The sequence below is a fragment of the Emydura macquarii genome, unplaced genomic scaffold (genome assembly GCF_026122565.2).
Source record: "Emydura macquarii macquarii isolate MOO-44397 ecotype Brisbane River unplaced genomic scaffold, CSIRO-AGI_Emac_v2 contig_554, whole genome shotgun sequence".
Lineage (NCBI taxonomy): Eukaryota > Metazoa > Chordata > Testudines > Chelidae > Emydura > Emydura macquarii.
Window position 1 is genome coordinate 5,407,972 of NW_027130691.1, and position 15,426 is coordinate 5,423,397.

At 40.8% G+C, this 15,426-nt stretch overlaps 1 protein-coding gene across 1 annotated transcript in view; it reads left to right on the plus strand.

Annotated features, from left to right (window-relative positions):
* The first annotated feature begins 2,607 nt into the window (after positions 1–2,607).
* Positions 2,608–15,426, plus strand: part of PPP1CC (protein phosphatase 1 catalytic subunit gamma) — a 35,586-nt gene continuing 22,767 nt past the window's right edge. The window contains exon 1 of the mRNA XM_067539544.1: positions 2,608–2,836. Within this exon, the coding sequence (XP_067395645.1) occupies positions 2,782–2,836 (55 nt within the window). The 5' untranslated portion in view covers positions 2,608–2,781. The remainder of the gene's footprint in view (positions 2,837–15,426) is intronic.

The window sequence follows — 15,426 nt, forward strand, 5'->3', positions numbered from 1 at the left end:
AATTCATTTTAAAGTGGCACTTTAATAACTGTGGTTTGCAAACAATGCATTTTATTGATATGAATTGGGTGAATTATTAGCACTGTATTTGTGTAGCACTATAAATGTGCATGGTGTTTGCAAGAAAGGATCTGATCCTAAAGAGGATACAGAGCATCCTCAACCCCTGCTGAGGCCAAAGTTGGTGTTCAACACCTTGCATGATCTTACTCCGAACAAGGCATATTCCCTGCCCTGAAGAGTTTACATTCTAATGCATGCAAATAACTTTACACAGGTGAGTCGTTTCACTGACATCTTTGTTGGCAGGATGAACCCTAAAGGCCTGATTCTGCAAGGTGCTGAGCCCTTCCAACTCCTACAGAAGTCATTGGGAGTTGAAGGCACGCAGCACCTCTCATTAAAAGCTCAGGACTTTGCAGGATTAGGCCCCTAAGAGAAACAAGATGTGGAACAGCAGTTGAAATATGAGAAGGGATGGAGACATGATTGGCAAGGAGAACAAGACAGGAAAGATTCCTGGGAAACATGGAGTGAGAGTCTCTGCTGTAACTCTACTGAGTTCAATGGAGTTAGCTGGCAGAGAAGTTGACCCAAGGAATTAAAGGAGAGATTTAAAAGAGAGAAAAGGTGTTTGGTGGGCAAGAACTGGGAAGCTGTTCTAAGGGAAGGGGCAGCATGAAAATAGATGCAAAGCTATAAATAGAAGATGGAGACAAATGGAGCAGTAAGAAGAACTGGGAGAAGTTTAGGGAGTGAAGGAGGAGTAGGAGGAAATGTGAAGGTTTGAATTTAAACACACACATTTGGAAAATACAAAAGCTGAGTTTCCCATAGCAACACGTTGCACATGGCTGGCCTGATCCTGATCTCAGTCACGCTGTAGATAATAAAGTTACTCCAGATTTACATCAGTGGGGTTACTTTGGATTTACACTGGTGTGCCTAAGATTACCATTTGGCTCTGGGGTAACCATTAGCATAAGCATTCACATCAGAGATTAATTTTGAGGGTGCATTTTGTAATTGACAAATGCCTGTGTTACCTATGGTCTCTATATATTTCCTTTCAACTGCTTCTTCATTATTGGCTCTAAGGTGTGCTGAGATTGCAAATTTTTTGCTTCATCACCATGATCAGCCTGAACTCTGCTCTGGCCCCGCAATGATAATGAGCTGTTATGATTATTATGTAACTGCCATGTGAAGAATTCAGCAGGCAGAGTGGAAGCAATTTATCTTGAAGAAGGGAGGAGGGAACTGGGTTAGCAGAGACATCCTGCAAATTAAACTAGGAGTAAATAAACTCATTAAACAATATTCAATCACAGATGCGAAGAAGTGAGCAATAGTAAAGTTCAGCACAGCCCATTTCACTGCCAATGCAACTCCGTTGATTTGAATTGTTTTTTACTTTGCCCCTCAATGTGTTTCTACAACACATAAAATAAAATAATTTAAAATATTTATTAAAATAATAAAATATATTTAAAAATGACATGCTTATTTCTTGAGCTTTCTTCCAAGAATTTCAAAGCACTTTACAAACATCCTGCAAATACCTGCAGGCACAGGAAGATTCGCAGGCATAGTCACTCATCTGCAGAAGTGTTGGCAGGATTGGAGCCATACTGAATTAAGTTTCAGATCACCTCTGGGTGGCAGGTCAGTATGATTTATCCTCATTTTACAGATGGAGCAATTGAGGCCCCCCATCATGTCATGAGAGCCCCCTGGCCAAACCCTGCACCCACATGGAGTTTCTTGGAGGATCAGGGTCTGAGAAACAGATAAATTGACTTGCCCAAAACCACACAATGAGTCATTGCCAAAGCCAAGAATAGAGTCTTTGGACCCAGTTGTTCAATATACTCTTCACAGGCAGAGCCCTGCACCCCTGCTGAAGTCATTGGGGGCTCCATTTAGGTATAGGGGTGGTTCATGTTAGGCACCTTGCAGGACAAAGACTCCTGAAGCTCTGTCCTGTGCTCTAACCAACAGACATTTCCTCCACAACCTCCCCACCTCTGGCTGTCAAACAGCTGTTTTCCAGGGTACTCCCTGATGTTCTAATTGGCTGTGCAGGTCTGTTTAAAATAAAAAAATGGGAATCTTTAAGCAACAATGCAAATAGTTTCAAAATACTTTGTGTAACAAACAGCACTTAATTATAACTTGAAATGGTTATTGATCACTTTTCACTTAGCATCATTATCCCTGGCAAACGATGACTGATATTCTACTGCTCCAGGGTTTGTTATATTTATGGGCTGTTAATTATTGATTATGTGAACGATGCACGATTATCAGTCATGATCATCTTTGCTTTTATTGGTTTTGTCTCATCGATTGGGAACCCGATTTGCGCGTCTGGGGAACATAGCTGTGAGCGGCTTCTTGGCCAGGCCAATGTTTTGCATTTGTAACGGGTCCAACACTATCTAGCAGCACGTGCTGGCTTTAAAGGTCCTGCAGGTCGGATCTATTTCCCTGCTCCCGCCTCCTCGAGGCGGAAGGATTCCATCAGTGCGGCCTGCGGTGGCGCTCTTCACGCTCTGCCTATGAAGGGTTCCCGGCCGCTGAGCCGCGTTGCATTGGGTATTCCTGCGCCGCCCAAGCTAGCGGACGGGGCGGCGGCCATTTTGTTTCGGCGCTGGGTCTCTGCTGAGAGCGGCGGGCGGGAGGCGAGCGGACCCCAGGCCGGCGGGCAGCAAGGAGAGAGGCGGGAGACTTGGGTGCGGGAGCGGTGGGCTTCGGGGTCCGCCCGGCCGCTGAGAGGCGATGGCGGATATAGACAAGCTCAACATCGACAGCATCATCCAACGGCTGCTGGAGGGTGAGGGAGCCGAGGGGACCCGGGCGGCAGCGGTGGGCTCCGTGAGGGGACGCGCTCGGCCCCGCCGGCTGCAGAGGGCGGGTCCTGTGGGGCTGGAGCCGGTGGGGCGTGTGGGGGGCAGCCCGGGCTGTGAGGGGGGGGACCTCTGGCGCGAGCCCTCTTCCGTGCGCCCCGCACCCGCCCGGGCCCGGCCCCCCTCGAGCAGGGGCGCTGAGGTGCTGTGTCTGCGCCCCGCCGCCCGCCCGCCTCGCTCCCTCTGCCTGCCGGCCTCTGCCCGGCCCGGGCACGTCGGGCTTTTCCTCCAAGGCGCCTGGAGAAGCAGCAGCCGCCTGCAGGGAGCTGCCGTGTGCGGGGACCTGCCCCCCCTGCAGCCGCGGGGCGGGTCGGGTCGGGGGGCTGGGGGAGTAGCGGCGAGTTACGAAGCTGCTGTCCGGTCGGTCTCCCCCCCGCCCGCCCCGCACATAGCCCTGGGCTGGGTGCCTGCGGAGCTCGGCTGGGCCGTTACCCCGCTGGCTGCAAACCCAACTTGGCTCCGCGTCCGACGCACGGGGATTGAGTCTGCTGGGGCAGCCGTTTTACAAAAACCGGGGGGGGGGGCGGGCTGGGTTTTCTGCTCGTTCAGCGGGGAAGGGTGATCCTTTACAATTAACACCCTGCAATCAGTTATTGGTGGAACACCAGCCTCAGTGCGGGTGGGTAATTGAGGTTTTTTTCCCCCTAAAGCCTCGTGTGATTTTCCTTTTTTTAATCGGAAGCGGGCTGGGTGTGCTCTGTGGATGGGGTATTTCTGAATGCCCTTTTACTTGAAAGGGTTTGTCTTATTGTCCATCTCGAATGCTTCGGGGGTGGGGCGTGTTAGAGAGGGAGTTGCATACAGCATCTAGTCTTTCCTAAATAAATTTTGGGGGTTGTGATGGGTTTCATTGTTTTCTGTTTGGTTCCAGGTGGTCAGCATTAGATTAAAAGGATTTATTAATCTTTGGCTAGGTTGCAAGGTTGTGAAGTAGCCAGTGATACTCTCCTCAGAGCAGAAAGCAAAATAATTGTTTAAAGAAGAAAACTGGATTTATCCAGCCTGTTTCAAGTCCATCCATGTGCTCATAAATCTCATCTGGATTTACCCTGGAAGAGCTTGCTTAGGTTTTTAATTCTTTTTCCCCGTTTGGCACAAAGTAATCTAGGACTTTGCTGAGCCAGACAGTAGAGAAATGCCTTTCATCTCTTCCTTTTTTCTTTTTGTGAGTTTTCTTTGAACATAATGATCTAGATAATGACAAGCCAGGGCAAAGGGATAATTGTACTGTAATGGAAATTATTAGGATTTACAAATCCAGTGGTTTTGGTATGGGATTGCACTGCTAATATATATCTAAAGAAGCTTTTTCTCTCGTCTCTTGTTTTTCTCTTCCTGATACTGTTAGGGTGAAATTTCTTTTTGCGTTTCTTTGACAAGCTAGGCAGAAGTGTTTGTGAAACACTGCTGCTTTTTGCAGGTGTCAGCTCCTTGTTTCAGTGCATTTAGTGTTTAATAGAATTTAAAAGCTGAGTTTGTATAGTGGCTACTTATTGTAATTCTTGTTTGCCTTGCTATATCATAACTATTGGCTGTTTTTTCAAGGAAAAGGACATAAATATGTCAGTTGTTTAACAAGAAAAATAGTTCAAATATTAAAAGGTAGAACAAGTAATAACATGTATTAGTTGGATATTTTATATAATGCTTAAGATTTTTTGGGGTTGGGTGAGAATGTGAAAGCTACATAAATAGGACTTTAAAGGACTCACTAACATGGTACTCAAAGGATATGGCCAGGTCACTGTACTTGCAACACTAGCTAATACTGCTAATTTCTGTAGTGGTATCGGTTAAATGCCAAAGCTCTAACATTGAGCCTTTATATAAAATCAAGAAATTCAAAAGAGGATTTTCAACTGATTGGTGCATGTACTTCTAGATTTAAATCACTTATGACATTATTTACAAATATTCACAGCAGTTCCCGCATCAGCTAGTTCTGCCCCTTTATATGTATTTAATATATTGTATATTTACTCCTATTTTAATGTGAGCTATAGCAGTCAGTTGCTATATGGAGTTACAACTGAATTTTTTTATACATTTCAATAACATTGGATTAATGTAGCTTTATGCATTTAATATCAATTTTTATAAACAAAGGACAAAGAATCATTCTTGCATTCAAGTAAATAGCTGTGTTTTGAATACAAATGTTAAATTGTAATTGTGTAGCTTAAAAGGGAAATAATGTGTAAAACCCACTATGCTCTTTTAGTTTTTACAACTTCTTAACCCTTTTTTCCAAATTTGGGAATGCTGACATCCCATTGACTACGTAGGTAACATTTTAAAAGTTCAAGTGCATCTGTTCAAGTTATCTAACACAAAACACAAGAAAATGTGTTTTATGCTCAGATTACTCAAGTGGCTGAAGTTCTTAATTTATTTCATCCCAGAAGCCTCACCACCATTCTTTTCTTCTCAAAAAATAATCTTTCGTCTTTGTTGTACAATCTTGGGAAACTTAAACCCAACTGATGATTTCTGGATAACAACTTATCTAAAATGAGGCCTTGGACAAAGGTCCTCCTCACCCATAACTACAACACTGGGAACATGACCACATTTTTACTTCCATGAAAATATGCTAATATTTAGGTGTGTGCGTATGCATATATGAAGTTATGCAATAGTTTCAAATATAACTGTACCTCAAAATCAAATTCCCCTCAAGTGAATAATGCTTCAGACTGGGTTCTCTATTGATTAAAATGTTTACTCTGGTGGGCTATCACAGGGGTGGCCAACCAGTCAGAGATGAAGAGTCAAAAAATAGATGTAGATATCGCAAAGAGCCACACCGCTCTTGTCTCTTACCCTCTGCTGAAAATTCGTGCTGATGCATCAATTTTGGTGGCAGCTGGTCAATTTCACTTACAGTCTCAAAGAGCCACATGCTGGGCTACCACATTGCAAAAAAAAATCTTTTCATAACTAGGCATCTCTCAAACCTAGTCCTAAAAACCTTCGGTGACAGTGTTTAATCTTTAGAGTAGCCTGTATTTCAGTACACCTGTCCTTAGAACTTCTGCATACTTCTGCATTTTGTAGATAATACTCTGTCATTCTAAATTTTTTGCTAATAAAATTTAAAGGTTATGGACAGGTAGTTTGGAGCTAACAAAATTTAATATATTAATGGAAATATCTTTGTGAAATACTTCGAATCAAGGAGAAGATGTTGATGTTTAAACATTTCTTCAGTGTTTATAACATACTATAGTCTTGTGCTATTTGCATAAGATTCAAAGTGAAACTAATCTGAAAATCTGCTTTCATTGTCCAATCAGAATTAGGTAAATGGTGAAGAGTAAATTACTTTCAGTTTTAATAATACAGAATGCTCATGTAATTATGAGATTTTCAACATCACTTTTATTCTTTTTACGGAAATTCAGAGTGTAGAAATTGTTGAGTGTAGTGATTGTGCAGTTACCTATAACTTTTAAGGTCATTATATTCACACATTGAAAATATAAACAAAAAGACTACGGTTGACAAAACATGGAGGCACAAGTTAAAATAGAGAAATATTTGTCCTGAATACCCAACTCTTAATACCCAGTTGAAATGTCCCAATAACATGGTACATAGGGAGGATTCTGTGAAATTTGTTAAATAAATAAACTCAAATCTAAACAGATTATGGTTAATTTCAGTGCAAGTTACTTTTAGTTCTTGGGCTGAAATTTTCACAGGCACAGTTTTAAAAAAAAAATGTTTCTGGTTAAATTTAAAAAAAAATCATTGGTATATCTAGCCCATGTTCATAGAAATGTAGGGCTGGAAGGGACCTCAATCATTAAATCCAGCCGTCTGTGCTGAGGAGCACTAAGTAAACCTGACAGGTATATGTCTAACCTGTTCTTACAAACCTCCAATGATGGGGATACCCAGCCTCCCTTGGAAGTCTGTTGCAGAGCTTGACTACTCTTACAGTTAGAAAAGTTTTCCTAATATCTAACCTAAATCTCCCTTGCTGCACATTAAGCCCATTACTACTTGTCCTACCTTCAGTGGACTTGGAGGACAATTGATCAGTCCTCTTTATAACAGCTCTTAACATATTTGAAGACAGTTATCAGGTCCATCCTCATCCCCTTTCTTTTCTCAAGACTAAAGGCGCCCCAGTTTTTTTAACCCTTTCCTCTTAGTGCAGGTTTTCTAAACTGTGTCATTTTTGTTGCTCCCTTCTGGAGTCGCTCCAGTTTGTCCATATCTTTCCTGAAGCATGATACTGAGAACTGAACACAATACTCCAGTGACTTCTCCAGTGCTGAACAGAGTGGGACAACTGCCACCTATGTTTTACATACAACACTTTCGTTGATGCACCCCAGAATGTTAACTTTTTGCAACTGCATCATGCTGTTGACTCATTCAATTTGTGATCCACTATAACCCCCAGATTCTCTTCAGCAGTACTACTACTTAACCAGTTATTCCCTATTTTGTAGTTGTGTATTTGTCCTTCTTAAGAGTAAAATAGTTAATTTGTCTGTCTTGAATTTATTCTTACTGATTTTTAGACCAATTCTCCCATTTGTCAGGGTCTTTTTGAATTCTAAGTCTGTCCTCCAAAGTGCATGGAACCCCTTCCAGCTTGGTGTCATCTGCAGATTGTATAAGCATACTCTCCACTCTATTTTCCAAGCTATTAATGAAAATACTGAATAGTGACAGACCCAGAACTGACGCCTGTGACGCCCCGCTAGATACCCCCCGCCCACCCACCCCGCAGTTCGGAAGCAAATCGTTGAAAACTGAGTACAGTCTTTCAACCAGTTGTACGCCCGCTGTATAGTAATTTCACGTAGACCATATTTCAAGGGATTGACACTTTAAAAAATGAATCTGATTGGATTTTGAAGACGTGCAGACATGCTTTAAACTTTCTCATTGTAATGTAAATATTTGATCCTTTGTTCCTTCAAACTTGTATAACACAAAGTCGTTACATTGTTCACAACCTTAAAGAACAACTCAATGAAAATATTATATTTAATGATAATTCTGCCTGTAACTGACTCTTTATTTCTCTTCCCTTGGTTTGAGGGCACTTTCAGGAGAACAGAATATTAAGTTTATCTACTTTTGCTGCTGCTTCTCCTGTTGGCAGAATGTTCCTGTAACATTCACAGCATATATTGATAGAAGAACAAGAGTTGAAGTGGGGAGTAAGTAACAGGAACACTGCATCGCAGAACAAAGTTTCTTTAAAATGCCCTCAGTAATAGAATGAGATGTACAAAAATGTGTGTAGCAGTACCTGAGCGTATATCTGCTGTATAAGATTTAAGAAATGGAAAACTAGGGGAAGATCATAATTTCTCATCTGCAAGAGGAGGAGATGTAGTCAGCTTGTAAAATGGTCACTTCAATATTGCAGTTGCCTGTCTGTGGAATTAAAAGGGCTAATTACAAGAACAGTATTCAAGGAAAGATGCCTCTGAGAGAATGACCCCTACACTGTGGAGAGTCAGTAGTGACAAAACAGCCATGAAAAGAAGGGGTTCTAGGAAATGACTAAACTCCCATTCTTGAGGCCAGAAATTTTTAATCATGGTATTCCAGGGCTTTCAAAGCTGGAGCATGACTTTGAAATACCAGTCTTTGTGTACATCTGATATTTTGTTTTTATAACTTGAGCCTTCTAACTGCATTGTGCATTTAATATAGCACGCAAACCTTATTACATACAGTATGAAAGTAGATGCTGATCAAAAATGGAACTCCATAGTGTTGACACTTTCTGAATCAAACATCAGTTTTTTATTCAAAATGGCTGTTTCAAAACATACTTCCTACATTAAGAAATCAAACACCTAAAGATTAAATAAAACACTTCTTCTTGAACAAAATATTTCATTTGACCCTGAACAAATCTTTTTACTCTTTGGATTGCTGAGAAATCCAAACATTGCTTTGGGTTGACTTAGAATGAGTTTTCCAATTTTATGGAATGGTCAGCAAACTGAAAAATGGGTTATTCATGCAGCTGGACTCCACAGTAATAAATGTCTTGAAAATGAGATTGAAACTTACTCAGTTTACTGAGATGGCAAAAGAGAATAACATGATCACAGAAAAAATTATTAACTGATGTTAAAATAGCTGACCAAAATCTTAAATGGGTGCCTAAGGGTAGGCTCCTAAACCCACCATAAGGCATCTGTTTCTGAAAATGTTAACCCTCTCTATGCTAGAGCTTCCACTGTTACTACCAAAAGCAAGCTGTAAATTATGCATCCCAACTTTGCCAGTGTAGATGCAGCCAAAGAAGGCTAGAACTCTACCTGTTTTTATTAATACATTAAAATATTCAAAAAGACTCCAAATCAAATGTGCACATTTTTCACACCCAGATTTCTGTTCGTAATGACACTTACATGTTAGTTTGGGGAAACATCCCATCCATCTCTGTAAATGGGGAAAGAGGATTTCCTGGGCCGTAGAAAGGGAGGTCTTTAGGTGGGAGGGAGTGTGGATAAACTTGCGTTGGCAGTGTGTTTATAAAGTTTTGCCTTCTTCCTAAAGCAAATCATTTGATTTTATAAGGTTTTTTTCCCCCCTTTAACACTGCATCCACTCATTCCTACCTAACCAAAAGTTTAAGGAAGGATTAGCTAGTGGTTAGTGCATTGGGCTGGGACTTAGAGCCAGGAATTGCACCCAGCCTCCTATTACAGACTTCCTGTGTGACCTTTGGCAAGTCATTTAACCTCTGTGTTCCCTGCCTTCTTCTTGAATATGTAATTTTGCTGTCCCATGTTTTGTCAATTTAGAATGAAAAGGTGTTCAGGGCCTGGGCTGTTTCTTACTATGTTTGTACAGTACCTAGCACAATATGAACCTGATATTGGTTGGAGCCTCTAGGTGCTACTGTTATATAATAATTTACAAATCAATGTTTTAACCTTACAAAGCACTCTTAGGTGTCTAGCGTTGGGAAGAAAACTTCTTTTGTGGGAAAGGAAAAGTATTACATGAAGTTCTTATTTCCCAACTCTTCCTTAGGTAAAAGGTCTTTCATTTCTAGAAATAAATGCAAATATTTTTCATAGTTTGTCAAAGAATTAAGGTATATGTTCTAAATACTTTTGCATCTAACATTTTAAGTATTTCCTTGTTTTCTTGAAGATCCTTATAGACTTCACGTGATTGTGGAAATGAAAATGCAGTCATCCTCAAAATAAGCCACCATGTTCGATCATTGTTGTCTTTCACAAATGCGGCCACTCTGTCATGTTCCTGCAAGGAGAACCACTGCCCATGTGCTTCTGTAACTGATCATAATGCCAGGAATGCAAGTTGAGGTGGTTAATGGCTATCATTGAAACTGCAACAGTGTTTGTGTGGAGATGCCTCCATGTTTGCTCCATAGTCAATCTCCTTTCACAAAAGAAGCTAGTGTGGTGAAGCTGTTGTTGAAGGTGGTCATATTCTTGCCAACTAAACTTGTTCTTGTAGAATTTAGGTCAGCTTCATGGAGAGAACAAATATTGACTTCTGTCTGAAGAACTACACTCTGTATGAACTCATCTGTCTCTTTAAAAATTCACTGCACTCAGATCTGGCAACCTGTTCTGAGGCTCCCCTGGCTTTCTTTTAAATCCCCTGCCTTTGACAAAATTGTAGGAGTGTTTTATTAACTAGAAGCTATTTAAGTAACCCTGTTTCAATGCTCATTGGGCAAGCCTGGTGCATGTGATGCATAGTGTCCATAATTAACAAGGAGTGCTCCCTAGTTTTGAAATTTACTTTGGAATGGGTCTTACCCTTTAGAGGGAACTACATTTTGCAAGGATGCAGTAATGTCTAACAGAATTAGGTATTCAAGAGTTGGAAGACCTGAATTCTGTTCCTACTGCTGTCACTGACTTGGGCGAGTCTCTTAACCTCTACTTCAGTGAATGCATAGTACTACTTATAACAGTCTGAGTAAATATTACACAAATTCTATTTTGTTCTGCAGTCATATGCAAAATACATATTTTCAATTTGGTACTGCTACCATGAACATAGGACTAGAGCAGCCACATTTTGGGATGGCACTAGGAGGTTGAGAATATGGATGTTTGGACTTGGGCCCGCATAATGTGGTGTAAATGCTGGAGCCACAGGTTGGGATCCAGGGTTCAACAATTCCTAACTTTTGGTTATAAAGGGGCGTATATGCTCATGCCCTAATTTAACAAACCTAGGTCTGCTAACTCGAGTTCTAATGACCCTAGGCTTATGTTGCAGTGTAGACCTACTCTTAGGTTGCCTACACTGCAATTAAAAACCCACAGCTGGCCCATGCCAGCTGACTCTGGTCTACGGCCCTGTGACATGGGAGGATCCCAAAGCTTAAGCTGCAACCCAAGCGAAAACCTCTACACTGCAGTTAAACAGCCCCATGAGCCTGAGTCAGCTGGCACAGGCCAGCTGCAAGTGTCTGATTGCAGTATAGACATACCCATAGAGGCTTGAGATCTAGGAGTGGCTTTTCAGTTCCAGTTCTGCATCTGAAATAGCCAGTTCAACATAACTACTGCTAAGTCAGCGAATAGTTGCATTTTAACCATTTGCGAGTTATTTATCCCTTTCATGCCCTTGATACAAAACTAAGTAACTTTGTCATAGGAATGATAAAAATCTGCAAATGTCTTTAGTTTGGCCTGACTTGTTTGTTAATGAGATACCATTGTAAAACTCAAGGAGAAGTGTTTAATAAGCTAGTATTGAATTGTACTGCTGCTGTTAGACCAGATTGTCTTACGCCACGTCTACACAAAGTGCTTTGTCAGTACATTGTACTGGTGAAGTGCTGCTAGTGTGGACACAACTTACACCAGCAAAACTGCTTTTGGCAGAATATGTAAGCTTTCCACTGGAGGAGAGAGCCATTACCATATGAGCGAAATAAGCTATACTGCCAAAAGTGCCATTTTCTGGTGTAAAAGAAATGATCCCAGATGGACATAGCTGTGCTGGTAAAATCCCCTGCTTTTAGACCATGTACTTTTGCTGGTGTAATGGCATATACACAAGGGGCTATTGCTGGCACTGTCAGCAAGGGCTTAGATCTCTTCATGCCCCTGACTGACCTAAGTGTTCTGGCAGATGTTTGTCGTGTAGACATGGCCTTATACACACAAGCTTTTGCAAAGAAAATGAGTCCAGCATTTTTTAGCTGACAGCACTGTAAATGCCACTTTTAACCTAATATAAGGACGAAGAAATTTGGGTTCATATTTGAAAGAATATTTTGAGTAATATAAGTGCATAAGGGGTTCTGTCCACGAGCTCTTTCCTTGTTCTACCTTATTCCTGAGTGACACAATCTATTCTTACAGCTTTTTTCGTCATAGGGTGCATGTTCATTGGAGAATCATACTACTTCTTTTTGAACTAGTGGGATAACACTAGTGTAAATAGCAGTGATGAAATGTACTCACTCTCCATTCTATTTTGGGAGCAGTTTTGTCCTCTGAGCACACAACCCCCTAATCAAGCATTGCAAACACACAGCATTCTGGGTACCTATCGCACAGTTCTTGGCACAGATCCCTGAAACAGTGGCTTGTGGGAGATTTGTAAAGGTCTTCCAGGAGCCCAGGGAGAATTTGTCTCCCTTCTGAGAATTGCAGCCATTTCTCATACATTACTTGTTTGTTAAACCTGTTCATTCCACCGCAGTGGATGGAGCTTAAGTGCTGTTCTTCCTTCCTCCTTTGAGTTCATTTGCCCTCTGCTGGACTGCTGCAACACTGCGTTTTGATCCTAGTGTATTCTGCCTCAATTTCACAGAGTTGCTTTAGGCTGACTAGTCTCACTCTAAAACCCTGTTGGAGAGTTCTTTCCTCCTCAAACTTCCAAGAATTTTAAATGAATAGGATTTTGAGTACTTACAACCTGTTGACCTTTATTTTATGGCAGCTTGAAGCTTCCGTGATGAATCTTCATGACTTCCAGAAGTCAATCCTGTGTAGTAGGTCATTATGAAGGGAGAAAAGAGTCCCAAATGCACCATACGCCCTGTTTCAGCTATCTTCACACATTGCAATTTAGAGTCATGAAAAGCACCAATAGACTAGTGCTTCTGGCTAGCTCTTCTATTCTTGTGACTTCAACCTCTGATCTGTCAGGGGATATTCCTTCAAGATGGCGGTGGGCTAGGTCAGCAGCAGATATCTGTAGAGGTGGTGGTGGTTTCCAATTCTGGCAGACTTAGAAAAGTACCACAGATGCCAACATTCTAATGGACAAAGTGGGAATTTTCTGTAATATTTTCATGAATGATGTGTCTAGCAGTAACTTATTTGACTAGTGGTTGCTACCCAGGGGGTACAAAAGGATTAAAGCTGGTCTTGGGGCAGATCAAGAGACATGAGGGGTTCTCGCATAACTGGCTGTGGTGGAATGAATGTGTCATTGGAGGACTGGCTGAAACTTACGCCTAACAGTGGAGGATCTGGGAAGACAATGGGAGCAGCAAGGACTGATCAGTTAACACCTAACAGTGAAACTCAGGCAGGGGAGCATGTGAACTCAACCTGGCTCTGCAGGAATGCAAAGGATTGAAAGGTGATAGGATGATATGGCTTTTGGAGAAATGTGGTATCTGTCACCTGTGACTGACTGACTGAAGAAGAGGCCTAAAACATGAACTCCATGTCGTCTTGGCTGGGTGGAATGTTAGTTTGGACAGGATGGACTGTCTTAACCTTTTCTTACGTTAACATAGAGAATCACTTCCTGATGCTGTGTTCTAGTTGACTAATCAATCCTATATTTTGAAAAGGCTGCCTGGTGTTTCTTCTTTATAAGAGGAAAGAATTTGTCAGTGTATTTCTTATTGACTTAGGAGAATAAGGCAGCAGTATAAATATCACTAAAGACCAGGTGCAACTAGTACTTGGGATGAACTATTTTATTTTGTTCTCAAATGAATCCTCCTTAGCCTGAGCCACTATCAGTCCTAGAATACTTTAATTCTTGCATGTAGAGAGGGTGCCCCCAATGCCTCTGGAAAAATACTAATTTATATGTACAATACTATCCAGCATCCCTTTTTAAAAAAAAGACAATTTTGACCACATGGTCAAACTGCCAGGTAGTATTGTCCTGCATGATCTCAGCCCAAGCTGCCTCATGTTGGTCCAAAGTTCACAAAAGAAAAATCAGAAGTTTACATCATGATGATAACATAATTCATAACTTTTAGTATGACTGACTTATTTGGTGAATCCAGCCGAGCAGCCGTTTAAGGATTCACTCAGACTAAATATGCTGTTTTCTTTGGCCAGTTCTCTAATCATAGACGATAGAATCCTTCCTCCAAAAATATAGACAAGTTCTCCTATCATAGGCAATCCTACTGACCATCTTGGTCTTCTGAAGCCAGGAAGTACCTTTCCAACTCTTCAGGACAGAGATATCATAGCTCCATCAGCAATTCAAGAAGATTATGTATATTTGCTAGTTTAAGCATCATTAAAACTACAGAGAACTAAAATGTCCATTCTCCTGGATTAGTGCCACCTTTGGACCAAAGCATTTAAAATGTCATGCAAAAAATACCGCAGTGAGTTTAATGTGCACTGGCAACAGAGCATCAGTTTATATTGTCAAGACTCTCCGTAACCAAAGGAGTAGAAATTGCTTGTTCTTACACGAAAACAAAACATTCTGGCATTTCAGTGGACATCTACAGGAAGACCACAGAAAATTTAACACTGATTTCAATTTCAAATTATTAACTTTTAGCAAAATAGACTTGTACTATCTTTGTTTGGTCTAGTTACAAATATAACTGAGTGCCTGTGAACTGCATAATATTGCTCATTCTAAGCCTTTTTAATCTTTGCTTTTTTTAGAACGTTGGATGCAGGGTTTCAGTGTATTAATACCTAATAAGACTGACTAATGCAAAGTTAAATGTTTCCTCTCCACAGAAATTATAGATGAGACCATACATTTCAGTTAATCTTTTAAAAACAAAGGTTAACTAATATTTAAATGTTAATTTTACTCTGTTGCCTCTTATAATGCAATTAATTTTGATCACTTTTTCTATACATTTCTGTTCTTCATTGCTTCTAGATATTTGGCATTTTGGACAACTTGCTCACTTAGTGTTTGGAAAATTTCTTTGACTGAGTAGCTTCATCACAATAAAATTGAGATTTTATTCTTATTTTTATGCTTCATTACTTGCTTTTAACATTTGAATGGAACACTTGAAATTTAGTGGCAATTCCGGTGATGTCATGTAATGTCATTGTGTACTAATATTACAGATAAGCAGTGTTGTAGCCATTTTGGTCCTAGGATATTAGAGAGACGGTGGGTGAGGTCATATCTTATATTTCTATTGGATCAACTTCTGTTTGTGACAGACAAGCTTGAAAGCTTACATAAAGCTCTTCTTCAGGTTTTGGAAACCTATGCAGTGTGTCACAGTTAAATACAAGATGGAACAGATTGTTTAGTATAAGTAGTCAGAGAACTGTCTGACACATTT